The sequence below is a fragment of the Opisthocomus hoazin genome, chromosome 1 (genome assembly GCF_030867145.1).
Source record: "Opisthocomus hoazin isolate bOpiHoa1 chromosome 1, bOpiHoa1.hap1, whole genome shotgun sequence".
Classification (NCBI taxonomy): Eukaryota; Metazoa; Chordata; class Aves; order Opisthocomiformes; family Opisthocomidae; genus Opisthocomus; species Opisthocomus hoazin.
In genome coordinates this window covers 70,096,252-70,123,912 of record NC_134414.1, presented here as the reverse complement: position 1 = coordinate 70,123,912, position 27,661 = coordinate 70,096,252, and the positions used below count along the sequence as shown (strand labels likewise).

At 42.1% G+C, this 27,661-nt stretch overlaps 1 protein-coding gene across 1 annotated transcript in view; it reads right to left on the bottom strand.

The window, feature by feature from the left end:
• Window positions 1-27,661, bottom strand: part of COL4A2 (collagen type IV alpha 2 chain) — a 154,939-nt gene that overhangs the window by 34,189 nt on the left and 93,089 nt on the right. The window contains exons 5-22 of the mRNA XM_075424719.1: window positions 20,808-20,942; window positions 20,681-20,725; window positions 18,440-18,556; window positions 17,671-17,742; window positions 16,082-16,117; window positions 15,926-15,988; window positions 13,588-13,623; window positions 12,879-12,920; window positions 12,284-12,358; window positions 11,001-11,045; window positions 9,731-9,793; window positions 8,941-8,985; window positions 6,450-6,503; window positions 6,114-6,180; window positions 4,655-4,756; window positions 4,066-4,221; window positions 2,908-3,000; window positions 2,442-2,608 (exon numbers count right to left, since the gene is read on the bottom strand). Coding sequence (XP_075280834.1) covers window positions 2,442-2,608; window positions 2,908-3,000; window positions 4,066-4,221; window positions 4,655-4,756; window positions 6,114-6,180; window positions 6,450-6,503; window positions 8,941-8,985; window positions 9,731-9,793; window positions 11,001-11,045; window positions 12,284-12,358; window positions 12,879-12,920; window positions 13,588-13,623; window positions 15,926-15,988; window positions 16,082-16,117; window positions 17,671-17,742; window positions 18,440-18,556; window positions 20,681-20,725; window positions 20,808-20,942 — 1,413 coding nt within the window. The remainder of the gene's footprint in view (window positions 1-2,441; window positions 2,609-2,907; window positions 3,001-4,065; window positions 4,222-4,654; window positions 4,757-6,113; window positions 6,181-6,449; window positions 6,504-8,940; window positions 8,986-9,730; window positions 9,794-11,000; window positions 11,046-12,283; window positions 12,359-12,878; window positions 12,921-13,587; window positions 13,624-15,925; window positions 15,989-16,081; window positions 16,118-17,670; window positions 17,743-18,439; window positions 18,557-20,680; window positions 20,726-20,807; window positions 20,943-27,661) is intronic.

Genomic DNA, 27,661 nt, shown 5'->3' with positions numbered 1-27,661 from the left:
GCAGTGGCTTGTGATTCACGACACTGTTGTGGGGCTGAAAAGTAGCACCGTCTTCATTGACCAGAGACAAGAACGTGGGCACAGAGTGATTAAGTGACCTGCCCCAAACCACAGACCCGTAGGAAGGGTTTTTGTTAGAAGGGAGAGCTGGAGGTTCCTAGTCAAACCCAGAACTTGGAGCTAGACGAGGTTGATCAGGGCCTTGCCTAGTCGAAAATGCCTGAAAATGTCCAAAGAGGGAGATTTCCTCCCTTGCAAAGGCAAACCGTAATGAAGCCAAAGACCAGTCTCTGGCATTCCTGATGCCTTGGCACAATGCAGAATCCTCCTCCTGAACAGCCCATCTGAAAGTGGTATTGCTAGCTTCTGGCCAAGAGCCTTTCAATCACAGGAGCAAATCCATGGTAGGTGCCAAGGCCCAGAGGCTACGGGCTCATTTACCATTGACTATTTTATGCCAGTGAGCTTTAGTTACGAATAATTACATTCATGCTCCCTAAAACATAAGCCACACAGGTTTCTCCCATAGGCGTTTCCTAGCCTCCTCTTACTGAATTCCAGGGCAGACCCTGAATGAAAGGGATGTACCTGATGCATTTATTTTTTGTTTAAAAAACTCCTGTGCCATACATTATTTGAAAGGGTGTCTTTTGCATCACTGTCTGTCACTGACATTCTCCAAGATTTTCTTGGATGAAAAGCATGTGTGGAAACCATATCTCAGCTGCAGGTCATCTCAACAATACAGGTTCGCACTTCTGTAAGTCTAAAGAGGGAGATCAGATTTGAGTATAAGGACGCTGCTTTACCCGGGCCACATCTGCCAACTGCATTTTAATGCTCAGTGATGCCACATCTACACATCACGTAAAGATGTTTCTTTTGGACATTGCTTTCTGCAGGCCAAAAGAAATCCCAAAAACTTGACGTAAAGCTGAATTATTTCACTGACTATAGAACTGCAGAAATCTTCAGCAGTAATACTGCATTAATAGTATGATGTTCATACTGCTGTTTTTTTGTTTTCAAGGTTTAGATGTGCATAATGCAATTTAGCACACAGGTGTTTTCAAAATGTTTTACATCTAAATAATGTCTCTTTCTAATTTCTCTTCCTCCACAGAAAAAAATACCCTTTGCTTGGCATCAAATCTCATTTTTATTAAAATGCTGTAGATCTGATCTTGATTAAGTACATTTATTGTCATGTACGTAACTCATTGAACGTGCTCAAAGAATTATGGAGTCAATTCTGCCTAAGAATATGGACCAAGGATATTTAAACTAAATTGTTTCACTTTGAATTTCTGGCAGACCAAAAAGCTGAGATGAAGTCAGGGCTTTGCTGCTGAGTGATATTTTGCTATGCTGTGTTATGCTATGTCTGTATATGTCTATACTACTGCATGTTCGACAGTAACTTGAATTCTGGGATGAAGATACTGAAATTCTTCATTTCAAAGGCAGAAAACCTGCAGAACTTGCAAAATTTTAACTGAAGTTCGAACACTGAATGTCTTGAAAATATTTCTGTCATTTTTTTCATGACTTCTAGCAAGTAGAACTTTCATAAAAATATTTTGAATTTTCGGCAAAAAAAATTTCTACTTTTTCTGCTTTTTTTGACAACCACAATCAAGTGAAAGTTTATTTTATTTTAATTCTAAAAATTCCCAAACTTAAGCTAGTTGCGCATGAGTTTGTTTTTTCTGATGTTCAGAAGAGCCTAAAGCACTAACTGAAAACACTGTGTTTGCTCTGACATGTCTGCATAAACAAAATCCATTTTGGGTCAGCTTTACCAAAATTTTATTCTAAAACCTCGAGAGATGTGACTTCCTGAAGCCAGTTCTGACTGTGAGGAACCATGATGCAGCACCTTTAAGTGTAAATAACAAGCAAGCAATTATTAGCAAAGCCCCTTTCTCAGGGTTATTGAATGTTTGGTTTTAGAAAGACTTAATGTATTGTAAACAAGAACCTTACATTTCGTCATTTTGACATATTCCTCTCATCAGCAACAACTTTAAGGAACTACTGGAACTGTCACCCTTCTAGATGGTCAGATCATACTCCATGCTACAGCTGCTTGAAAGAGTTCTGCTGAAACAGCTTTGTTAATAGGAAGTGGACTTTGGATTATGTTGAAATCTTTCACTGTTTCCAAAACATGATATTTTCACCTCCATCCTAGCAAGTTTTGGCTTTCAGTATTTTGTAGACAACAATCTGAAAGCTATTTCTGTGGCACAGAAAGACAGAAATCATGCTTGTCATCATCTTTCCACGGAGAACAGCTTGTTTTGGTTGGGGTTTTTTTTGGTGTTTTTTTTTTTTTTTTTTTTTTTTTTTTTTGTTTGTTTTTGTTTTTTGTTGGTTTTTTTTTTTTTTTTTTCCTAGTAGGCATATAAAGCCATGCAATAAAGAAACAAGTATCTCACTTTTGCTCCAGGGTAGCCAGGAATACCATGTGGTCCTTGATCACCAGGTTCTCCTTTCCTCCCAGTCTGGCCAGGGATTCCTGGAAAGCCAGGAGGGCCAGGGGGGCCAGTAGAGCCCCTTCTCATTTCATCCCCCACAAGGCATTTACTGCAATCCCCTTCTTCGCCTGAGGAAAAGATTGGAAAGAGAAGAAAGAATGCTCTGTCACAACAGATGTTCAGCTGTATCCATTTTATATAGAGACTTGAGAATACTTGAGTAGTTTCTCAGATACTTGAGAAAAGTACTTCTTTTTATTTTTGTCTTACAAGAAAATAACACAAAGTTTCTGTGTTGTGTTAGCCCCAGATCAAATTCATTGGTCCCTGAGCTTGTCATGGTTCAGTAAATTCAGACTGAATACAGTGGGAGCTTTATGCAATACATAACAGCAGATCATCTATTGAGTTATCTGTTGTAACCTACCTTTAGGTCCTTTTTGTCCTCTTGGCCCAGGGAAACCTTGCACGCCAAATCTACCTGGCGTTCCCTCCTGTCCTTTCAATCCAAAGAGAGGACCTAGAAGTTTAATTAAACAAAAATATAAATTAATCTACTGTAGATTTACTTTTCTTCTCTTTCCTCCCTATTCCTTCGAGCTGCGCTACATCTGCCCTTTTCTGTTTCCCTTAATGACATTTACTGTCCAAGCCAGCCTGTTGTGAACTACCCCCTGCTCTCCTCCGAGAGATCCCTCTTCTCACAGCTTTCCCACACCCGTTCTCATAACTTCCTTCTGCTGTGGCAGATGATCCTTGCCGTTCTCTGCTCCCTCTCAATTCCTTCGCTCCTTTCTCCCAGCACAACCTATGCTGCAGTACCACAGACCACCTGCTCTGGATCACCTCCTGCACATCCTTTTCTCCACTCCTGCTCTTGCATTGCAGTGTGGTGGTTTCCACAGAGGCACAGCACCATCTCAGTCAGAAGTGGCCTCTGGAGGCCACCTGGTCCAACGCTCTGGTCAAAGCAGGGCCGACCTCAAAGCTGCAGTAAGTTGCTCAGGTCCTTCTCCAGCTGAGTACTGAGTATCTCCAAAGATGGAGAGTCTACAACCCCTCTGGGCTATTTGTTGCAGTATCTGACCACCCTCATGATGAAAAACGTTTTTCTAATATCTAAGAAGAACTTCCCTTGTTGCAGCTTGTGACCGTTGCTTCTTGCCCTGTTGCTGTGCTCCTTAGAAAAGCATCTGGTTCCATTTTCCCTATGACATCCTGAGAGATGGGGAAGTTAGCAGTAACATTCCCCTTAGCTTTCTCTTCTCCAGACTAAGGAACAAATCCAGCTCTCTCAAACATGCCTTGCCTTGACACTTCTATGTCATACGGTCCAGCCCCGTAACAATCTTGATCCTCATATCCCTTCTCCAGCCCAAAACAGAACTTCTTTTCTTCCAAATGTTGCCAGGAATGTCTAAGACACATGTAAACCTCTCCTTCCTCTCCCCTGTGTGTCCTCCCTGCCACTCATTTCGTTCTGTTCCCTCAATCCACTTTCTCCCTTTGCCTTGCCAGCAGCTATCTTTACAATAAGCAAAGATGTTCCCGTGAGTTCTCATCGTCTCTTTTTCTGTGCACTTACCAGGGGATCCGGCGGGACCGGGTGGACCACGGAGTCCTGGCGTGCCGTGCTTACCCGGGAACCCCGGTGGGCCTGACTGATAAGCGGGAGATCCTAATTCACCTTTTTCACCTTTTGGCCCCATTTCTCCAGGTAAGCCTGGCTTATCCCCATCCACTGAAAGAGAACCAGGGAAGAAGCTGAGAACCATTTCTTAACAACGCTGCTCAAACAGCTGTAATGTAGCAGAAGGGAAAGTTCATGCAACTGCATCTAGCAGGCAAGGAAAAACGGAGATATTTAGCATAGAGCAAAACCAGTAATTGCATTTTTCACTTGAGTAAATTAATAGCAGTTACAGAAGCAAGGCTCTGTCATCACCTCTACTTCATTTGTTTTGCCAGAGCCCCACCGAGGTGGAAGCAAAACACCCCTCTCAGTTTTCGCCCCCGCAGTTAGTTATCTACCGTGCTGTGCTGCGTATTCCACGCTCTGCACATAGATTTCTCCCACCCCAATCCTGTACCAGTTAAAACTCATTATAAAGTTAAGCTGTTGGAACACGTGTTGCTGTTATTTTTGTAGTGTATGGTATATTATGGTATATTACCATCAGAGAACCCAGGAAGACCAGGCAGCCCACGATCTCCTTCCTCTCCCGGGTCTCCCTGTAGCCCAGAAACACCTGGAAAGCCTGGCTCACCTCTTGCACCTGAAAAACATCCACAGTTCCACAAAACACATGTTAATGCGATGCTGTTTGTGACCCATAAATGCTGACTTGTGATACACTGCAGATATTGCTCAATTCTAAAACAGTAAAAATTTGGAACTTCAAGAGCTTCAGAATATTAGCATTTACAATCCTTTCCTAAAGGCAGCTTTACAAATGCAAAAACCCACTACCTCATGCTGCCTCAGTCTAAATAAAGAAATATATCTGAGAGATTTCTGTAAAGCCCAAACACCTGGGAGCTGAGCATGGCCGGTGACAGGAACAGTGTGCAGCCACCAAGCCCAGGAAGAAGAATGGCTCTCAGCTCTTACTAATATGCCACTAGGGCTACATTGCTGGGAAGCACGGAAGACCAGCTCTCCGAGAAGAGTCCCTCCTTTTCCCTGCAAGAAGTTCCCATTCTAACAGATGTGTGACGTGAGCTTTCCTCGGCTCTCCAGTACCAAAAGCCTCTGGCTGGGCCCCGCCATTGCCTGCAGAAAGTATTGTGCTCTTGTCAAAGTTAGCGACACTAAATGACATGTGGTGCGTCCAGCTCTCTGCTTGCTTCCTCCTCTCTCTGCAGACCCTCCTGCTCCTAAAAACCTGACAGGGTATCTGGGGTGATCTGGACAATGTTTTGGGCCTCTTGACCCCTATCTCTGGAGGAAGGGAACCATTCATTGTTAGACTCAGACTTTCCACAAGACTAGCAAACTCAACAGTAGGAGGACTCAGGCCTAGGCAACGGCATGTGACCATCCTTGCTGTTTGCAGGCATCTTCCCCAGGACATCTTTGGCCTTGGCAAACTGGTATCACCTTCTGTGTGTTTCTAGTCTGGCCAGCCAGAGCCACTGCAGCTCTGCAGGACAGCTGGCAGTGGCTGCTACAAGCCTAGTGAAAAGGTCACAGAGGAAATTCATCAATTTAACAAAGGAAAAAAAAATCCTCTTCTATTCCTCTAGACTTTTTTTTTTTCCAAAATATTAGATTATGAGCATGGTCTCTGCTGTGCTGCCATTGCTGCACTTTATCCAGAGTCTCTGAAAGAGGGTGCAGGAGACAGACTCTCCCGTTCTTCCTTTCACTGGACAACAAAGTCACACGCTTTTTTGCTTGTTTCTTCTCTGTGGGCACAGGAATGCATGGATGCCTTTTGTATAGCAAACCAGCTTCAGCAGGAGAGACAAAGGTGAGTAGGGCACGCACCTAGAAAGCAATTACACTTTCTGGAACAGTTTAGCAAACTACGGTTTTTTAAGGAGTTGAATTTTCAGGATTTCAGGCTTTTGATCTGTGTAGAAGGTAGTAAAATGTGGCTAAGATAAGCAATTTAAGTGAAGAAGACGTACCTTTCCTTGGGATGCGAGAGGGAAAATAGGAAACAGGTCCTGGAGGACCAATCTCGCCTGGCTCCCCCTGTTAACAGAAGTTGAAGCACAACATCTAAGCATATTATTCTAGAGAATTTCTTTTAAAATGGAAAGGTATGCCCATGAAACAGAAAGAAACAAACTTTCAAAAGCACTGCTGTGACTTTTAAGAAATCTCAGCGATTTCAAGTGAACAAACCACATAACTGGTTCTACAATGGCGACAAATACAATTGTTATTACACGTCAGAAAACAAAAAGAAAGCAAAATGACATCTGGTTTATTGCTTCTAGCAAATGAACGTAAAGTAGTACCTTGCTCCCCCTAGGACCATAGGCACCTGGTGGACCATCAAATCCTGGAAAACCCTGTAATACAGATAAAAATGATTGACTTTATCAGAGAGAGAAGAAAATTATTTGGTCTGTAGCAGCTGGCTTCCTCCGATGTTGGTGTGAAAACTATGCAACAGAGCTGAGCAGTTCATCTCCCTGGGATGTAGTAATTCAGGTAACACCATTAAGTCTCCTCATTGTTTTGATGTTCCATCTCTTGGACCAAGCCTAACTCCTGTCCAAGGCCAGAGGGACCTGCTGTGGTGCAGGCTCTGTCACCCCTGGCAGCGGTGCAGATGGAAGGAGCACCTACACTCACACCGTGCCCTTGAAGGCTGCAGGGTGGTGGAGGAGAACGGGGATCCTCTCTGGCCAGTTGACTCTGAGACATGTGGGCCAGGCATCCAGAACACACCGACTTGCTGCAAGAAGACTGAATGAGTCTGAATCATTACGAGCAGACATATTTTCACTGGAATGCAAACAGCGAGCAGCGAAACAGCTCTGAAGTGCTCAGGTCCTTTTTGCTGTTTTCCAGGCAGCTGTTTGGCCAAAGAGGGGTTCCCCAGCTGAACGAGAAGAACTCACGACCAGCTCTGAAGGCGCCTGCATCCACCTCTCCCATTGCCGGGCATTCACTCTCTATAGAAAATGTTCGTATGTACTCTGGAAAAAGACTAGTGTCAAAACGGTGAGCTTTGAGCAGAAAAAAGGGGCCAGATCCTCAACTGATATCAATTAACACAGTTTCGCTGAAACCAGCAGATTTGTATAATTAGATCATTAGCCAGCTTTTTTAAAATTCAGCATCTCCGAAGTTTCACAGTGGGAACAACTCCTCCGCAGAACCTGAATTTTAATAGCCAGCTCGGTAAGTCACTCACGCAGTTTTGAAGCTCTACAAATACCACAGCTCTCAGCAAGATGCCACAAACTGCACCGCATGCTTCAGAGACATTTCCACGATGGCAACTGCACATCACATCATCGGTAAAGCAGCCCCTCGAGTAGCAGGTGTAAAATCTCTTTACACTAGGTGGAGCTGGTGCTCTAAAAGCCAAGCTGGAAGCTTCCTAATTAGCTGCGACTTCACAGAATCACACAGAATCACAGAATCACAGAATGTTCAGGGTTGGAAGTGACCTCTGGGGATCATCTCGTCCAACCCTCCTGCAGAAGCAGGGTCACCTACCGTAGGCTGCAGAGGACCTTGTCCAGGCGGGTCTTGAATACCTCCAGAGAAGGAGAATCCACAGACCCTCTGGGCAGCCTGTTCCAGGGCTCCGTCACCCTCAGAGGGAAGAAGCTCTTCCTCATGTTCAGCTGGAACTTCCTGTGCTTCAGTTTGTGCCCATTGCCCCTTGTCCTGTCACTGGGCACCACTGAAAAGAGTTTGGCCCCATCCTCCTGACACCCACCCTTCAGATATTTATAAGCATTTATAAGGTTGCAGGCAGGGCTTAACCATCCTTCTCTCTTCCCTGAGAATCAAATCACTCGAAAAGCAACAAAAAGGGGCTCATTGTGAAGAGCACATCGAGTAGTCTGTTCCCTCCCACACACGTTGTACAACGATACTCCTTCCAAACCAGTGTACATTCCAGGAAAATTGTTGCCAAGACTCACCTTGAATAAGGGGAAGCCACTGAGCACTTCTGGCTGCAGCACGAACCTATGCTAAGGGCAACCATTTTGCTCTACTGGGTTTTGCACCAGCCTTTCCACGTACGTATTACTGAGCACGTAGTCCCGTTCCACACCACCAGGTTTTGCGATCGGACTGAATAGCTGTGGAAATGTTATTTTGCACACTCCACGTGCTTTCGTGTCCCATGTGTTTCCTGTTATTCATGCCTTGGTGGCAGGACAAATCCTTAAACAACTAAGGATGGAGAAGCATGGAAAAGTCATGCATCCCACAGCTATTTGGATACCTCATGGAAGTGATTTCTAATGCTGACTGAAGAAGCCTTTTTCTGAGCACAAACAGAAAGTATGAGCTCTTCTCTGTCTGACAGAATGCTATTTTAAATATTTGGGTGTGTTTCCATGGGGACAGAGATTTAACTGGTGTATTTATCAGTTTCCTTTTCTTCTTTTGTGATATTCAGATGACACATCTCAACCACATTTGCAGAAAACTACTCAAAAAAGTAAGTTTCTGGATGTAGGAAGAAAATTACAGAAATCATGGTCACTGTAATGGGAACAAGGAAAATGACACCTCCTCATAGTGCTCTTAAAACACGCTTATGTTTTAAGCAAAACAGACTTCAATTATAGGGCTACTTTTTTTCCTCACTGATGAGAAAGCTAACTGACCCAAAATTACAATGATGGATGAATCCAGACGATATTTGTTAGACTACAGCTAGCGTAATTACAGGCAGAATTTGTCCTCTACGGTTTACTTTTCAGACAGATTGTCTACATATGTGTAAGAAATAACAGTCTTGTATGAAATACTCACTCTTTCTCCACTGAGTCCTGGGAAACCATTGATGCCAGGCAGCCCCTGTGAAGGCACAATAAAATTGGCAAAATAAAGTGACAACCTAACATCCTAATGGTTAAGAACCATAATTGTTTCTTAGATAAAATAAATCTGACAGCTTGAAACTCTAACAGTCAGAGTGCAGATACTTTTTCAGTGAGATTCATGCACGGTACAAACAGAACAAGTCTGAAATCTAATTTGGTGTTTGATTTTCATCTCTTAATCAATGCATTGTAATTTGACCATGAAGATTTTAAAGACGGCTGAGATTTTTTTAAATGTGTGCTGAGTACTGTTCTCACTCTGCTTAAGCACTTTAGAAACACTGCCCCGGCAAAAGCATCCATAGGTGCTACAAGGTAGTATTATTTAAATTAGCTTTTTTTCTGGGATCACAAGTAACTGGAGTCAAACTCATGTTCGTTAGCCATGGTCTGAAGAGAGCTAAGCTGGGACCAGTGAAATACAGTCTGTGCTGAGGACCAGGAGAGTAGCTGTGGTTAGTGAGCCCAGCTTTAGGTAAGAGATGCACAAGACTTCGCAATGATGGTACAGGCATACTCGTGAGTCCCGTGGGGCCCTCCTCCCACCATTTCAAAATGGCCTTTTCGCTTTCCTATATCAGGCAGTTCAGAGCTGGCCACAACTATCATTTACTATCATTTCTACAGTTTGTCAGTCTGTGTTTTGTTCCTGAAGGCAAACCCTCTGCTTGGATTTGCCCATACCGCTGGGTGAATTTTACCTTTAACGAGAGACTCACCCTTTGTCCTGGGAAGCCCACTACCCCTTCTTCACCTTTTTCAGGAGCAGAGACAAGTACACCCTAGGAAACATTACAAGTCAGTTCAACATATTTCTTCATTATGTGCAAAAAAATTGTAAAACTGTTTTATGGAAGCTAAACAGGAAGAAACCATCATTGTAACACATGGAGGATCTAATAATAGCTGCATGTGAAAGAATTGTTGTCCTTAAAATTATGTGTAACTTGCTTGCTTCACGACAATAGCAGGAGCAGGCCATTAGGGAAAGGACAGGGTTTTCCTCCTATCACCTCCTCCTGCTGTTTTTCTTCTGTGGCTGTAACTCTGAAGAAGTGCCAAAGCAATTGTTCAGCTATACAACCAATTAAACAACTCAGCTTACGCCTGAACTATAGCTTCAGAGAGCTATTTGACAAACACAGGCATGCTGCTCCCTGCCCTACTGTCAAAAAAAAAAGAAGGCAGAAACACATATCCCCTTTTGCTAGATCAACGTAACATCTATGGTTTTCCTAATGTAGTCAACAATATTCTACAGATGTAAAATCTGACCAACAGCTGAAGGACTGGCTAGCAACTGCACACGGAGGGCATCAGGGCTCACACTGCGACCTTCTCCCATAACCTTGTGGAGAAGCTGACCAGATCATCTGAGAAAATACAGCTCTTGCAAAATGCTCAGTGAGGCATCCCTAATTGGTAAAGACTGTATTTTAAACCACTCTGGGAAGTAAAAAGGAACCACTCAATGGCAAAGCTATTTAGACAGTCTAGAGATTGCCTGCGAGTTAACTAAATGACATTCGGTCAAGCCTTGTGGACAGCTCTAAATGCTACAGCAACACATGGGATTACTGTCCACTGACTTACTTCAACAGGCTTAATGACCACTGAGACCAATGTCTGTATGTGCTGGAGAGTAGACTGAAAAGGATTGAGGAAATTTCCACATACGCTTATTTAATGAAATTTAGTGGAATTTTTAAACATAGATCAGCAGATCAGCAGCAGTAACGATATTTACTAGTAGTTAAAGCTAAAATGAAAAAATTTGTGAGGGAAAATCTTATTTCAGTAAACCAGTAAGAGAACAGCTGATTGCACTGTGGAGTTGTTACACGTCATGTTGTTCACTTTTTCTAAAGCATCACAACTGGTGTCTCCGCTTATGTTGCTCCATATCTATATTGCGTCATTTCAATGAAGAATGCACCAGTATTAACTCCAGTATTATTATGTGTCTTTGTTCATGTCCACTTGACTTACTGGAACTCCAGCTTCTCCTTTTTGTCCAGGTTCTCCTTTTTCACCCTAACAATACAGAAAAAGTATTCAGATATGTTATGCATTGCAATTTACATTTCAATAACTTTTCTACGACAAAGTGACACGAGAAAAAACACCACTGTTGTGCTGTTCTTTATTCACACACTTGTCATATGCAATGCACATTTTCCTAAGAAGTTTATAAAGTTGCCTTTTGAAAAAAATATTTTATAATTTTCCTATTTTCCTTTATAATTATATTTCCTATAATTTCCGCTTCTAGGAATGTGAACACCTCAAATTGTTTCCAGGTTTTCTCATGAGATGTCTGGGTGGTGAGTGCCTGAGTAACGCCTGTAAACAAACGCCCATTTTCCCATTTGTACCTACTGATTATCTACGAATTGTCTGATCAAAAGTAAGAGCTCCTGTCAGGATGAGACAAATCATAGCCTGAAGTCAGCTCACTATATTGATGATATCTCCATTGAATATAAAGGTTCTCCAGGTAAACAGCTCACATGCGGACATCTGTCCTTAGTCATGGAAATCCCAACTTGTACGTTACTTAATGCAGACTGCAGACTGTCAAAGGCATTTTTAGATCTTTCAGTATCATATCAATTTACTCACCTTACTGCAGAAATGGCATGAGCCACATGAACTTTCTAACTTCAAATTTGGGATGAAAAACTACTGGTCTGGAGGTTGGTGTCTGATACAGAATATATGCAGAAGTAGAAGTATCTCTGCTCCCAGCAAGAAGCAATAAACGAGAATGAACTGCATCTTGCTGTTGAGGATTTCTTCAATATGTATGAACAAGCCTTAACTGTAAGTATACAAATATCTGCACCATATAGATAAGCTATATAAAGAAACAAAATAATTCAGATAGCTTCCCTAAAGACATGCTTCTTTTACAGGAAGAAAATTTCACTGACTAATATGAAAAATAAGATATTGAATGATCTCTCAGCAGGTATTTCTGCTTGTAAAATGAGAAGATGTGAGTGATGGCCAGTAGCTGCACGCTTAAACAAAAAGAACAAGCTTGCCTAAGGCACCTCTAGTCTGTGAGAAGTGCTTTATGAATGACTTCAGCCACAATAGTTTCAATAAATACTTCGTGATCCAAGCTATGGGAAAGTAGCAGGTTTCTCTTTTGATATAGTAAAGTCTTCTTGGTACTATATGTAAAAGCACATTTGTACAATATTTTGGTTTCAGTATTGCACAGCTCTTAGTTCCTTGTGTATTTTGGCAAAACACCTTGTAGTTACCTTGTGTTTGTCAGAGGGGACACCCGTCAGTTCTCTTGTAGGAAGCCCAGGTGGACCTGGAGGACCTGGGGGGCCCTGCAGGAAATCATAAGGGTACATTTACTAACAGTTACAATACCTTGTCAAGCTGTTGATCGGCACAGTGTCTAAGAAACTGCAACAAAAGGAGCAATGCAGATTTGCCCCTGCTAGGAGTATGGTTCTAAATCTCTGGATAAATTGATGGCAGGGTAAATTTATTTTGGGCTGGGATTAGCATATAGCAATACTTGCTCTTGCCCTGTATGTTTCCAGAATGATGGTAAAGATTGTTGCTTTATATAAAGTGGTCTGGCTCTATAAATTTCAGAAGTGTTACCTCTGTGTTGGTGTAAATGAGGGCACAGCTAGGCCTAGACATGTAGAAGTTAGTTCAGCTACGACATTCCTTATGGAGATTATAATTACTTTCAAAGCTATATTTGTTTGTTTTTCTCTTATAATTACATAATACAATTGCAAATTAAAAGAGTATTTAAAATAGGTTCCTTTATAAATAGCAAATAACATCAACCTGTCCTTTAGTAGTGATATTAATTCATTACTTTTCCTTTACCTGTTCACCTTTTTCTCCATAGAAGCCAAGACCCCTGTTTCCCTGCAAAAACAATAGGCCAAGATTTACTAAGTGTACAATTCAGTTTTCTAATCTAAAATTCAATTTAAACACGCTTAAAGGCCTTTCCAGGCTTACAAGTCTGTAGGACACCACTGAAGAACTACAATCAAATAACGGTCTAGGGTTACTTCAAAGTATTTTTATAGATTCAAAAGTATTTTTATAGACCTAAACATTCAGAAAGACAATTCTAATTAAAATCTCATGCTACCAGTGCTTCTTACAACAGACTTTGAGTCATTCACTGAGTAATGTCGTGAAAAGATCAAGCATTTCTTTTGCAAGTTTTTTAATAGCACTGAATGTTAAACAAAAATACCTAAGTGGGCTGGAACAATGAACTCATATATTTTTTTCTGCTGAGATATAATTGAATATTGTGAAGACTGCAAGGATTCTCTGTTCATGGGAAGCTACTGTGACTACAGTAGCAATTTAAATCTGGCTCTAGAACTGCTTAATCGTTTTAGGGTAGGCGATCCCAGTGTAAGATTAACTTCTCGTGGTACGCAGCCAACACAGAAGGTCTTGGGCTACACAGCTTTTGGTGCAGCCTGTGGTTCTTTATTTTACTCACTTCAAGTGGGTCTTGTATAAACCTCAGCGACACAAAATCAACACAAACAACTCTGACACAAAAGCTTACTTGTGGTCCTGGTGGTCCTGGGGGCCCTGGTGGTCCCTGGGGAAACACAATAGGGGAGAGCAAGTTACTTGTTGCTTTCTAATCAGGCAGGAGGTCAGTTACTTTATGTCTGAAATAGAAGTATATATTTGCAAGGCAGTGTATTCCTTAGCATTCACTGTGCCATCCTCACTGTATTAGCTGTGTTTACTGTTCTGAAAAATACCTTCCTAAGTCACATCGCAGTCTTTCCTAACAGAGTAACAGTCCCCCGACTTAGACCTATTGAAATCCCATTTTCATTTCAAGTAATAAGAACTTGTGCTTTTGGATCCTGATTTAACAACATTTTAAGCTCACACCTAAAGTTAAGCACATCTTAAGCACTGGTGGCTTGGTATTGCATCGGTCTGTAAAGGGAGTTGAACTACCCTACGGATCTCAGATTACCCATTTGGTATTGTACAGAACGAAATCAAAGGAAGATGGTGGGAAAAGAAACTGTAACAGGAAAAAATGCTGCTCGAGTCTTACAAGAAGAGCAGTAGGAAAGCCATCAACTGGAGAGACAACCTGCCTTGCTTCAGTCAGCTATGCCAGTTAACAGGCTCCAAAGGGCTCTACAAGTTAAAAACGCCAAATGCAGGAAAGGTGGGGTGAAGAAGCAGCATGAGCAGTTCAGAGAGGAAGATGGAGAAGAGGCATAGAAAAGAGAGCAAGCTGCAGACAGAACCATCCATCTACTGAGCCCTGAAGAGGACGTAACTGGATTATGCAAAATCAAGCCCAACTTGCAAGGAAAACATAACAACATTCAGGTGGGACCTGAACTTGCTATATGCCTCTGCCTTGCTATGTATCTTTGTGTGCATAAACAGTCAACTTCTGAAAAATATTACATTTGAATCAGTTTTGGTGAGTCAAGCAGTCTGTGAGCCATTGCCTAACCTGCTGGGCAGATGCACTGTGCAGGACATCCCGCTGCCTGGAGGTCCTGCAGGGACTTAGGGGAGCCACGCTTGCCTTCATGTGGGATCAAGGACTTAGGGAAGAGGAATGACGCAAACTCAGACCTGGGAAATGCTCCCAGGTCGCTCTCACTGAGGAGCCGCTGCTTTAGAAATGGTCAATACAGTTGGATATATTTTGTTAAGAGCTGAAGATGGTGGGGATCCATCTACTCTGGAAGGGCGTTCAAAAGAGATGTTGTTGCCAAGATGGCAACCAGAGGGATGTAGTCACGGGGCTCAGAAAATGTATGGTTCATAGCACTCCTAACATCCAAGACTGTCCCAGTTTCCACTGGGAATGTGAGCCATTGTAGGCTGGGGTCCTGTGTGAAGCTCATGAACCGTATGGGTTCACTCTAGAGGAAGAGTAAGTAAAGGACTGAGGAGACTTCTCTTCAGGAGGACAAGAGAGGAAAAGGTGCAGCTTGCTTCAGATGATAAAACAGGCTGCTGCAGAAAATTAACTTTGGAAAGGCTTAGCACGCTGTGGATTTAGTCTTAGAATTTTGTTTGCTTGTTTGTTTGTTTTTTCAGGGGGATGTCCCTGAAAACAGCTCTGGAGTCTGTGTGTGAGAAGCCCTGAATTAATTTTTTTTCCTCTCATATCAGTGATGTTGAGCAGGTCTGAAGTGAATTTTGACACAACAAATGAGAAAGAAAATTCTATCAAGTTGTCTTACAGAAAATAAAGCAGGACTAAAGAAAATGAAATCTATTGAATTTGAACATCTGCTTCTCACCCATAAAACTATTAACTTTGGTAGTAAGAAATGAAGAAAATGGTATCTGGCGGGAACACAACCTTTCCAAAGAATGATTCAGTAACAGTTGTCAAAGTCAATGCTGTAAATGTTGATTTTGGAAAAAATGACCAATAAATAGTTTTTAAAAAAATTGTGTTCTAAATACTAATGAAGAATGTTATCTATACAATCTCCTGAGGGAAGTTTGCAGAGCTAATATACATACCCTTAATGAGCACAGAAAAGATAACATATTTAGGTTCTGACATCTTTGATAACTCGGTGTAGGGGGAGGTAGAGTGGACAGCATTGAATAATCTTTACAAACAAGACTCATCCAAGGAGGTTAAAGAAATACAATACAAATCAAAAACCTCTGGGAATATAGGGTGAAACAAACTGAACCTCTTTTTGCAATATTCATCCTTGAAGAATCAGTGTCTCACAGTGTTTTTTAAAAAGTTGTGCATCCAAGGACACTTACTTGGTCTTTCTAACCTGTTTTTTCTATCCATTTGCTAGATTACAGTCCAACATAATGGAACTTGCTGAGATGATTCTTGTGTCAGGTAAATTTTCTATAGAACGTATTTTAAATATACTTACCGGTCTTCCTCGCTCTCCTCTTGGACCAGCAGGTCCTTGAATACCCAGTGTACCTGGAGGCCCCTTTAAATGAAAAAAACCCCCAACCATCAATTAATGTTGTTCTGGTATCAGTTCCTATTGACACTTTATGACATTTGCTGTAATACTACTTACTTGAAAACCATTGAACCCTGGATCCCCAGGTTCTCCCTAAAAAAACCAAAGAAGTAAAAAATGCAATAAATACTATATACAAAATTGAATAAAATCTTTTTGTCACTCATTTTTTTTTCTCATTCCAAAAAATAATCATAGCATATAATGCTACACAAACCCTTACATACAGATGCATTCAACACAGGCGATGAGATAACCGAATGTGGGCCACACGAGTTTTGTACTTTCTATATGGAGTATAGTTGCATGCAATACAGTAGGAGGATACAAAATTGGCTAGGGAAGTTAAGAACCCAAACTACGAGGCTGAAATCGATAACAGACCACGTTTAATTCTTTTTTGAAAAATCTCATCTAACCAGTGGCTTAATTAGGGCTTAGCTGAAATGTACAAGCTTATTTTTCATGAGTTGCATGGGAATTACTGGATCATTTTGATTCTCTTCTGAGTCATTAAAAGCATTTGGAACATACTGTTTTCAGTGACCACATATTTTAACTGCAGTACATGTTGAAATGTTTTTGCAAATTGGATCCAAAAATGTTCTAGCGCAAAGACCTTCCAATACCCATAAATAATGCGGTATTCAGTCCAGACACCTTCAATCATTTTGAACAGCATCCTAACTATCTAGTTAATTTGAGTTTAGTTAACAGAATGATTTGTGGAACCAAGTACTTTCTGAAACGAATACAGGTGTCAGCATCCATCCTTGGCCACAATACATTTGAGCAGTTCTTAATCATTACTTAATCATTCCTAACTGCTAACAAGTGCAGATTTAAAGAGTTTCTGAAAGGAACAGGAAGATTTTTAACCTTCCTTTATATATACAGGCAACTTACAAAAATACAGGCAACTTACAAATATGTGAACAGAAAAGCCTGTTTTGGCACTCATAACTGGCAGAAAACATATGTAAACAATGTCAGCAGATCCCTTCTGTGCTGAGGACCGCTCAGATGTAGCTTTGCACATAAATTTGTCACAATTTATACTCTAACAGCATAGGCAACCCCTTATCTTTACCTGATACCTTCAAATTATAGAAGACCATACATATCAGAAAAAGCTATAAGTGATTACAAAACAAGTTTTTACGAATAGATACAGTAAAAACACCCATGGGAATACTTGGGGTTTACTAAGTAATTAAATAATATATTGAAGCATATTTTATCCCAAGTCAACCAAACTCCTGCCTGAAAAATATTCTTAAAGGATTCTAATATTAGATAGAGTCATTCAATGGACAAAACGATGCCAAAGCAATGATTTTGCCATGCATGATACAAAGGTAATCATTGAATAAAGAGGGTAATACTTGAACTATAACATCTCCAGTGCCTCTTTAATCCACCTGTAGGCTGGAATGCCTTGAAAATAACTGAATGGAGATTTTTTTTCCTAAATCTCAAGTAGACTTTGCTGTAACCAGAGAAAGCAGAAGCTGCCTTGCAAAGCCTACAGCGAATCAAAGTGGGCCTCTTGGGATGTGTCTGTCAGTGTAAGAAAAATTAACTCTCCACCATCTGCTTGTAAAACAGTACTGTGCATGAATAACTCACAGGAGTTACAGACGTACCCTGTATCGGCTTGCGATGTCCGGTGGCAGTATATAGGGCTCCCCCTTCTGTCCCTTTGGCCCTTGGACTCCCTGGAGGTGACCAAAAAGATAATAGAAGTAAGCTGTCATATCATGTTTGTTAACACGTAAACAGCTAAGATCAATGAAATACATTTGTTGGGGTTTTCCTGAGTATATATGTACTGCTGTTTAGAGGCAGAAGCTAGGCCTAGCTTTGGAAATTCAAGGTTTAAAAACAAAGTGTAAACCCTCTTAGTACATAAAAGAATGAATTTCTGATTCTGGGGGAAGAACCCCCCCCATTGTCTAGAAGTGGTGCTACGGGGTGACACCTCCAAGCTAGAGCAGCAGCTCCCCAGCACTGACACTTGCCCTGGTACATCCAGGAGCCCCACTGCTCACCTCACCTATGTACCACGCCATGGAAAGCCAATACTTTCGCCATGGGGCAGGGAAGGATTTCATCAGGAACTGTGAGTTTAATATTGTTTTACTGCTGTTGGATAAATCTGTACAGGTTTTCCTGAAGTAATCTCTCTGCAAGACCTGCGTGACAGGTATGGCTCTGGGCAGAACTCCCAGCTCTGTCTCAGTTTAATAACTAAGCACAGTGCAGCGTGTCCATGGCAAGTCCTCACAGACGCTCTACTGGGCCAAAAGGGAGCTCCATTAAGAGATGTCCCATTCACTTCCAACACATGTGTGAATGAAACTCACTTCAGCAATGATCTTACCCTCAGGTACTCACTTATTGCCAGCTACTTACAATTGTACCAGGGAAACCAGCGAGTCCGGGACTTCCCGAGTCACCAGGATCACCTACTGTCCCATTACAGCCATCATGACCTGGTTTCCCCCTTGATCCTGGCTGCCCAGGATGACCCTGTTGAGGAAGAAAAAAAAAAGTGTTTATCTATCCATCTGTTTCTAGTTTTCCTTTTCCTGTAGTCACACAGTATTTAGACATTCTCACATTAAGCCCAAGGCTTGGATCCATGGGAAACTATGATTTTCAAAGACAGAAACAGACAGTGCCTTTTTTTAATATAGCTGCAGCTTGAACCAGATGCCCCAGACAGCATGAAAAAATGAGTGGTGAAGGACCTTTCAGAAAGGGTAAGAAAGCTATGTTCAATGCAGGCTCTGTTAGGCAGAGCACTAAGCCAGATGAAGCTGCTATGCAGGGAGCCACCAAGAACTGGGATTATTAAGCATTTCAGTGCTTCACAATGAAGAGTGGGAAGAAAGGTTCCTCGCTGCCTTTGAACAGCTTCCAAGCCGGGAACAAAGTCAGAGATGCTTTTGGAGCTAGGTTGAGTGTCGTGATGAGGCTGTAAGCATGGAAGAAAACAGCAGGGCTCAAAGCAAGGGAGCCAGGGGCACTGCAGAACCTCCACACAGAGCCTCAGAACAGCTACTCCTGTCTCAAACTGGATTTCCATTGCTGTACCTACATTCACCTTAATTGCTGTTGCTTCTGGTTTGCACTGAGGCTGATAAGAAGCAAATCTGCCCCTGAGCAGCTCTTTCTTTCAGGGGACTCAGGCAGAAAAAACCAGAAACTAACATAAAACATTCCTCCCTTCTCCTCTTATCTAGAGCAAGAGTCTTCTCTTTGCTTCTGCTCCCCTGCTTAGAAGAAATCTGTCCACGTCCTGGCCTAGCTCCATCAAGTACTGGCATTCCTCACCCCAGAAGAGATTCAAGCTTGCCACCACCCTCTCCTGGCCTCCAGCCCCACAGGCCAGCATCGTGCCATTACAGCTCACACATGTGCCTACCCATCTGCCTTCCAATGGGCAGGGTTAAGTCTCGTCCTGGGAAAACTGGTTGGGGCGCGTAACCGAGTGGGAAGGGCAGTGGAGCTTGAGGACAGGGCACAATGCACATGCAGGTTCAAGTACTGTCTGAAGGTATTTATCCCTCAATGCAATGGGCAGAGGTTGGGAAGGCAGGGCTAAAAAAGACAGCTTGCTCAGGTAAGAGAAGTGGTCCAGCTATAGCAATACAGAGCTTCACACGGGAACGATTTTCTCTCCTTCCCTGGACGTTAGAGCGCTTAGAAACAACTCAGTATGAGGTGGTGAGATGAGCAAGATCCTTGGCTTCAGGAGTGTTAATAGGAATGGGAAGCAGGGTCTCCTGCTTTTCCTTTAAGACTGAGAAAGAGGGAGAGGAGGAAGAGTGTGAGAGAGAAAGCCCTGAAACTCGATAGGGAGCTCTTCTGGAAACAAAAAAGGGTGAAAGCAGAGTGGATGTGGGTGCGTGGGCTGCAGAGCGGGGCCCCGGTGTCAGGGAGCACAACAAAGGAAACCCAAGCCTGGGAACTCTGTCCAGGGATTCCTGTGACTCAGATTTCTTTGTTATTTTATGACACAAGATGTAAAGAAGTGTAAGCTGGGAAAATACTGTGCTGTGAACTTTACCCGGCTTTCCTTCTTGAATGTTTCAGTTTCATGGATCTGGTCAATTTGTTCGAAGTTTGACACCGTCTAGTGTTCAGTAAGTTTTTTAAGAATATTTCAAGCATGCCGTATGAGCTATAAAGCAAGTAATAATGGTTCATTTCTTAAAATCACTGGTCTTTCTATGTGCTTTGCAACTCTGGAATAATTAAGGAATGACCCTCTGGTGTCCTTCGCTCACAAGCTTAAGAGATGTGAAGTACTTATAGCTCTTTCCTACAAAAGAACATACTTAGCTGGGTAACCTCCAGGGACACAGGAAATTTGCGTCCTTTCTTGTCCCCTTTTACAAGGGGATTTCTCCATGGGACAAAACTAATGGTACCTTAATTATCCAAGGGAATGAGAGGGAGCACACATTCTGCTCTCTTGTTGTGTATCTGCAGTTCCACTCGCTTCAGTAAATGCCCTTTGCTTAAGAATGCATACGTGGCTGATGCAGAGTTTAGTCCAGAGATTTTAATTAAAGCACAAAGGCTTTAAACTAACCTGCAATATTTGCAGTTGGGGATTTCTTAAAGACAGGGTAACTGACTACTTACAGGAATACCGTCTGCCCCAGGGAATCCAGTGACTCCTCTTTGCCCCTGGAGTGAAACAGCACAATTAAAACCATATTCTGCCAAGTATTTTGCTCATTAGCTAAAATAGCTGATATTCAAAAGTTACCGTTTCTCCTTTGGGTCCACTTATTCCTGGATATCCTCTTTCACCTTTGTGACCTTTGGGACCCTGCACTCCTGGGATCCCCATCAATCCTGGTGGTCCAGTGAAGCCCTGTGATCCAAGGAGTCCTGGCTGGCCCTGATAAAAATAATAAAAAAGCATTTATTTAGGAACAGTTGTGATGCATGAAGCTGGATTAGTTGTCACTGCTGCAATGGAGTCAGTCTCTTGAAGAGAAAATAAACACAGAATCTCTTCCTGTTCCAGTAGGCCAGACTCTTTGATGAACGTCATCTGGAAACACCATGCAGAGGATCTCCAGCAACAGTGACCACATCGAGCATGACAAAATCCACACATGGAAATTAACGCTTGAATCAATATTCACTACCTGAATATTCATGGCTACTCTATGAAAAAAGTGTTTTCTTTGGTACAAGGCTTCTCAAGGGTGATTCTCACTGACCTACAATGTAACCAATTACACTCCAAGCAAGAAAAAATACGCTTAACTGTGAAATTTGTTTAGTGGCCGTATTTCTTACAAACGGTACCTGATATTTAATGGCAGGAATTTCTGCCTCTTTGGGGATGATATTTCTATTTAACAGTGACTGGAAACTGGTTAGACATGCATGCACCCACACAGGTTGAAGACTTGCACGCAAGGCTCCCTTGTCATTGTCCCCTCCAATGCTGCTTCGGCTCTTCAGGCCACTTCAAACATTGTTTAAAAATAATCCCCTGTTGACTGCCAACATCACAAGGCTCAACAGGGGAAAAAAAAAAAAAACCTTTGAAATGACACAACGGTGGTTTAAGTAATCGGTTGTGACAGTATGTCTGAGATGTGTGAAGCAAAGTATTTGAAAACCGCTCCAGACGTAGTGTCACTGAAGGCACATATGTTTTGCATGCTCTACAGTACTCAGTGCACTAATGACTCTAATAGTAAATCGCCACAGTCTTTTCTGGAGAAATATACTTCAGTGGTGCAAAGCACTACCTACCAAGACTTTCTAATTAAGCCAATTCTAATGGAAGTATTTTAAAAACACAATTAGATTTTTCACAGACCAGTCTGCAACAGCATCAATATCTCACAAAGCAAGAATTACAGCAAAAGATGAACAAAGAGAGATATATATACAAATGAGCTGATAAAAAAGTTTTAGTAAGTAAAATACTTACACTCTCATCCATGCCTGGAAAGAAAGAGCTAGAAGATGCTTGCAGTCCAAGAAGGATAACAGTTCAACTTCATTTAATGCCATTGACGTTGGAGGAGAGTAGGAGGGCAGTGTGGGGACTTCAAGAAATGAACCTGAGGATATCCTGATTTCTTTGTACTCACAAAGTTGTAGTAAAGATACTGAACAATGCCTTATTTATTTTAGGCAATATTTATTTTATTCTCATATTGAAGGACAGACCCTTTTGTCACACACTTTCAAAACTTCACAGTCAACCACCTACCCATAATTAGCAATTATCTATGCTACAGTTGTCTTAATATGGCAAACCTGAAACAAACACTGTGACTGAGACACAGCTTACTTCTAATTTTTAAAACAAATCAGTTTTCCATGCTGCTTTTGTGGAAAATGGCTGTCAGAACAGTTGCAGTAGATTTTTATATTTTAAATCCTATGTATTATATCAAATGAGTCCATACGGAGAAGATGACATAGCCAAACAAAGCACAAAACTCAGTGCAATGTTTTTTTTTCTCGGGAAAAGACTAGGAATGAGCCAGTATGAAGAACGAATTATATGTAGTTCCTCAGGACAAGCCACTAGGATGGATCTCTTACAGTATGGATCTTTTGCTATAATGTTATGATCAATTTTGCAAAACTGATGGTTTAGGAGCACTGTCAAAAGACACCATGCATTTAAGTGTTTGAGCTGTCAGTGTGAAAGAGAATCTCTCCTGTGCTTACAACCAAGCCCAACTTCAAATAGCATCCCTACTTCTAAACCAAGCCTGCTCATGTGGATTATTAGGTGTCAGGAGACAAATCTCTTCTCAGGTTGACAAACTGTGAAGTAACAAAGGTTCTACGAATACATACAAAACATAATATGATTCCTGTTGGCAGGAGACATACACATCTGAACAAGTGGCTGCTCCTTTCCTTATGCCATCCACAGCTGGCTGTTACAGATGCATCTTCCTCCACATCAGCAGTTTTCATTTCTTTAAAAATCAGTGAATCTCTAAAAGTTATCCTACGGAGGTGCAGATCCTTGTCTAACCAGATCCATAGCAGACATACTTTCCTTAGTTGCCTGACTCACATGGAAAGATGTTGATTAGAAGCACTAAAATAATGATTTAAATCCAAATCAATATTCATCAGTGTGAGCTCCAAGATCAAGAAAAAGAAGTCTTTTCTGACGCCACTTTTTCTCAACTTTTCTTACCTACTATGGCTCAAATTTTAAGTATAAAGGAATTACGAGAGAGTACATAAGAGCATACACCATGAAACTGCCATTTTAGAGAAAGAATAGATATTTTGTTCATTTTAAAAAATGCACAGTCGGTGTTCTTTATTTTTTTTTTGTAGAGCAGTATCAAATCTTACGCAAATATAAATACAAAATATTTCTGTCTTACTATAAAGCCTTAAAATTTAATTAAATACTTCAGCTAGTTTGTTCTTCCTCATACACCCAAATCTGGAAAGGAACCTTTAAAAGGGATGAAAACATATCTCATACACCTGCAAAGAACACAGAAAAATCATTCAAATTCAGTTGTAGAGCTCTGAGTTGGCTCCAGTTTCAATTTAATTTTGAATGGTTCTGAAAACAAATGTTTCAGTTACTTCCACAAAGAAGGGAAAACATGGATTCTGCACCCTGAAAACACTGCTTCATTTTTTAAATACCTGCAAGCTAAAAGAAGTCAAATAAATTCCCAAAGCTACACATCCACCTGAGATATGCAAACCATTTCTTTAGTGCCCACCTACACCCCATTCATGGGCAGCAGGCTTCAGGCAGATTGAGTGTAAAACATTCAGTTGTAACTTCTGATGAAATGCTGGTTATGTTCAGAACTGTCAAACCCGCACCTGGCTTTCTGCAGGGGCCACGCAGAGCTGCAGTACTTCAAAGGTGGCATTACATGCAACATGGTTACCTCCATTAATTCCTTCACCAAATACCACTCTCCCACTTCCAGTCCCATTTTCCTATCTGGTGTAGGGGAAGGAGTAAACAAGGAATGGAAAATGAGGAAAAGAGCTGGGCAACGCCAGTGCCCCCTCCCCATGCTTTTCTGGTAATTATCTGATCATTTGTTTGTTGAGAAATACAGGTTATTTAATACTATTTGCAATTAAGACAAGAGAATTGATCCTTCTGGGACCAGTTCAGCATGAGGCTAGAGTCAGAGCTGGGGAAGTACTTAATATCATGACAATGTTTGTGTAACCCTTCAGCCAGTTAGTAGCTTGGCTTGTTAACTGAATTAACTTTGTTAACCTTCATTAACTCAGACTTCAAGCTTTTACTCCGCTTTCTTTATGTTAGATCTTTCGTTGAACAAGTATGTCCCTTTTTCATTAGCAACTGACCTAAGAACATGCTTCCTTTGCAAAGGTCATTGAGGAGATTGAAGCAAAGACAATCAATTTGAAAGGTTTAGTCAAATAAAGCAGGACTTAATTGCTAGAGTCCTGAATTCCCCTGTGTGAAACCTGCCACACATGGTACTGGTCTACTTATGCTCCTGGAGGGTCAGAAATCCAGGAAAATTCTCCAAAGCTGTGAAATGATGTCTAGACTAAATTTCCAGGTTCAAAAAAAAGAAAAAAAAAAAAAAGGCAAGCCTAGGCAAACACGCTGTCCCTATCTGCCATATTTTAGACCACTCACAAAGTACTTTCTCTCGTGCTCCCTTTCCTTAAATGATAAAGCAATGCAGATACGTGCTCTGGCCCATGGTGCTCTTCAGCAGCAGCTTCCCATTCTGCTGGGGTGAACTGGAACTCCTCCCGACTGCAGAGCGTGGCACGATTGCCCCATGTCCCCTACCACGGGATCTACGGGCCAGTGCTAAGAGGCTTACCGACGTGTGCGGGGCACGCTATGGCCAGGACCTCGGAGGGAGCACGCGGAAAGTAAAGGAAGAAGTGTGCTGATGGAATTTCTTGAAGACTAACAAGAGGTTTTCCCTTTGTTCTTGTGCAAAACTTCCACAACTGTTCAGCTGAATTACAAGGCTCCCAACATCAGGATACACTCCCAAACAGGCAGTCCTGACTTTGCTCTTCCTGCGACTTCAGCTGACTGGGAGAGGTCTCGCACAAATCCATATGGCCAGCCCAGCCATATGCAAAAGCTATTTACAGAGAGGAGCAAAGGTCAGAAATTTAGGAAGTCTGGAGGAAATCTTCCCAGAAAATATTTGCAATGTTGTATATACATTGTCGCTTGTCCAGTGATGTGCATGAAAGAAAATGCTGTCAGGGTTGTGACTGACTTTAATAACTGCATTTTGCAATTTAGTCCCAGTGGACTTAAGAAGATCCTGAACAGACTTTTAAATCTGTACTGAATGTTCATGTTTTGCAGCTTGAACTTTAATTTCCAGTTCTTTTAGGATCGGTCAAATGAAAGACTTGTCATGTTGCAATACTCTCTTCCTTCTAATTTACTGCTGAATTTACAGGGTCAAAACAAAACTGGTAGAGGATGGTGCACTAATTTTGAGAGCAACCAATTGTTTGAGGTGCCATACAAATAGAGATAAAACAAACGACAGTACCTGCTCCGAAAGGTTTTAAAATACAAGAACATTGTCATGAATTGCTGAGAAACCCACCTACCAGGGTGTAGATAAGAAGAAAGGAGAAAGCTGTTGATTTGCAATAACGAGGAGACAGAATGGGAATTACTGCAGAGCTTCGCTGTCATTGAGCCCATTTCTCCACATATCATCACAGACTTCTATTTTGCAACTGCTTCTGGTACATGGAATGTGATGATTCAGTATTCCCCACACGAAAACGATCCTTGGAGGTCATCGTTTATTTAATAGTGGACAAGAAGAAAGGAGGTTAATACCCTGACATTTTAAAAAGGTCATTGGTGAAAGGACAAGGTCACTTCCTGCGGGAAGGGTGTTCTGACCGTGACAGACAAGCGGGAGCTGGGACTTTTTGTAAGAGGGCTCAGCCTGGAACGGTTCCTGTAAGAACAAATGGGAAAAGGATGTGACAGCAGAGACCTCGATGCAGTCCCAGTACAGTGAGACCAGCAAGCGGTACGGAGAGAACTCACCAGGGACTAAAATCAGTTACAAGGAAAATTATCAGCTTCTCAGCTGATTAGAAGCCCTAACCCAGGAAAAGGCATCCTGGCAGGCGCAGGGGAAACAGAAAAGTTTTTAAACACAACAATGGCAAAGTGTGGAGACCAGGGTGTAAACTTAGGGAATCTGCAGCTCTCCAAGGCAGCTTCCATGGAGGTAGGCATAGTAAAGCAATCTTTGAGCCCAGCTAAAAAAATGTCTGACCTTAGCGCTCCCCCCATGCCCAGAGATATAAACTACAAGAAACAACCTCAAGAACCCAGTTGCGGCACACTGAGTCAGACTGGGATGGGCATTTCACCTGGCATTTCTCCTGGGGTGCAAATCCAGGAGTTTATGGATTGAACACATCAGAGGGGAATATGTAAGGGAAGGGTTTGGGGTTTCAGCTCCAAGCAGTGCACGCTGTGCCGGAAATACATCAGCGATGGGGTTGCACAGCTTTGGGCCGAGAGGCAGAGGAGAGCAGGCCACGTGGAGTATCCTGCTGCCATAGCTCAACCAGTTCATTTCGAGTCGGTGACTGCTTCTGGCGGCCCCAGGCTGCCCAGCACAGACAGATCTCCAGAGAGTTCATCGCACAGTGCCCTCTGACTATTTACAGAACCGATGCCAAACCAAGTTCAAGGCCCTATGGGTCTTAACTGGTTATTTTTGCATAATCTCTCCATGGCAGAGATATATGCGTAGTCTTTCTCTCCTGCCAGCTCTGCTAAGACGAAATTTTTTGTTTATCCACACTTCTCAGTGGTTACAGGAATAAACCAAGTTTAAAACATCTCATTTTCAAAGCTTCGCTGGGTACAACTTCAGTCACCGATGAGCGCAACATTCACCATGGTGCAAAAGAGACTGGTACATCTCTACACCAGACATCATTATGCTGTACATTGATAGTGTGGTTTGAACGGTTCCATCCACCTCAGCAGCTCAAGAGATTTGTTTTAGTAAGGTTTAAATATTGTTGCAATTCTGCCTGGGAAAAGCAGGTCAAAATCTGTGGAATGGTAGAAAATATAAATACATAGGGCAAAATATAGCTAATGCTGGACACTGGAATGAAAGATTATCTGGGAGAAACAACCCTGAAGTTTTTGCAGGCTTGGTTGTTAAACCTATTAGTGTATGAATTTATTTCTATGTCTTCTGGACTGCAATAATGCCTGTTTTCTACAAAGCAGCCGATCCACCTCCATCAGCCGTGAGCGCTCAGAAGCTCCTCACTAGATGGCACCAGCCATCGCTGCCGCCGACAGCCCGGGCTACCGCAGGTGCGCTGGGTCAGAGCACCTCACCACCGTCGGGAAGTCTAGTAAGGGCTTCAGGCAGGGCCAAAGCATCCTTGTGAGAGGGCTAAAGCAGCACAAGCAGAAGGTTTCCTGCAAAATGTCTGGCAGTGAGATAACTGGGAAAGTGCAAATGAAATGGGACGGAATTCATCATGCAACCGAGCAGCACGGCTTCCTGAAGTGCCTATGTTTCGTCGCTCACCCTTTACTTCATGTAGTAGGAGGACTTGGTCTTCTAAGAC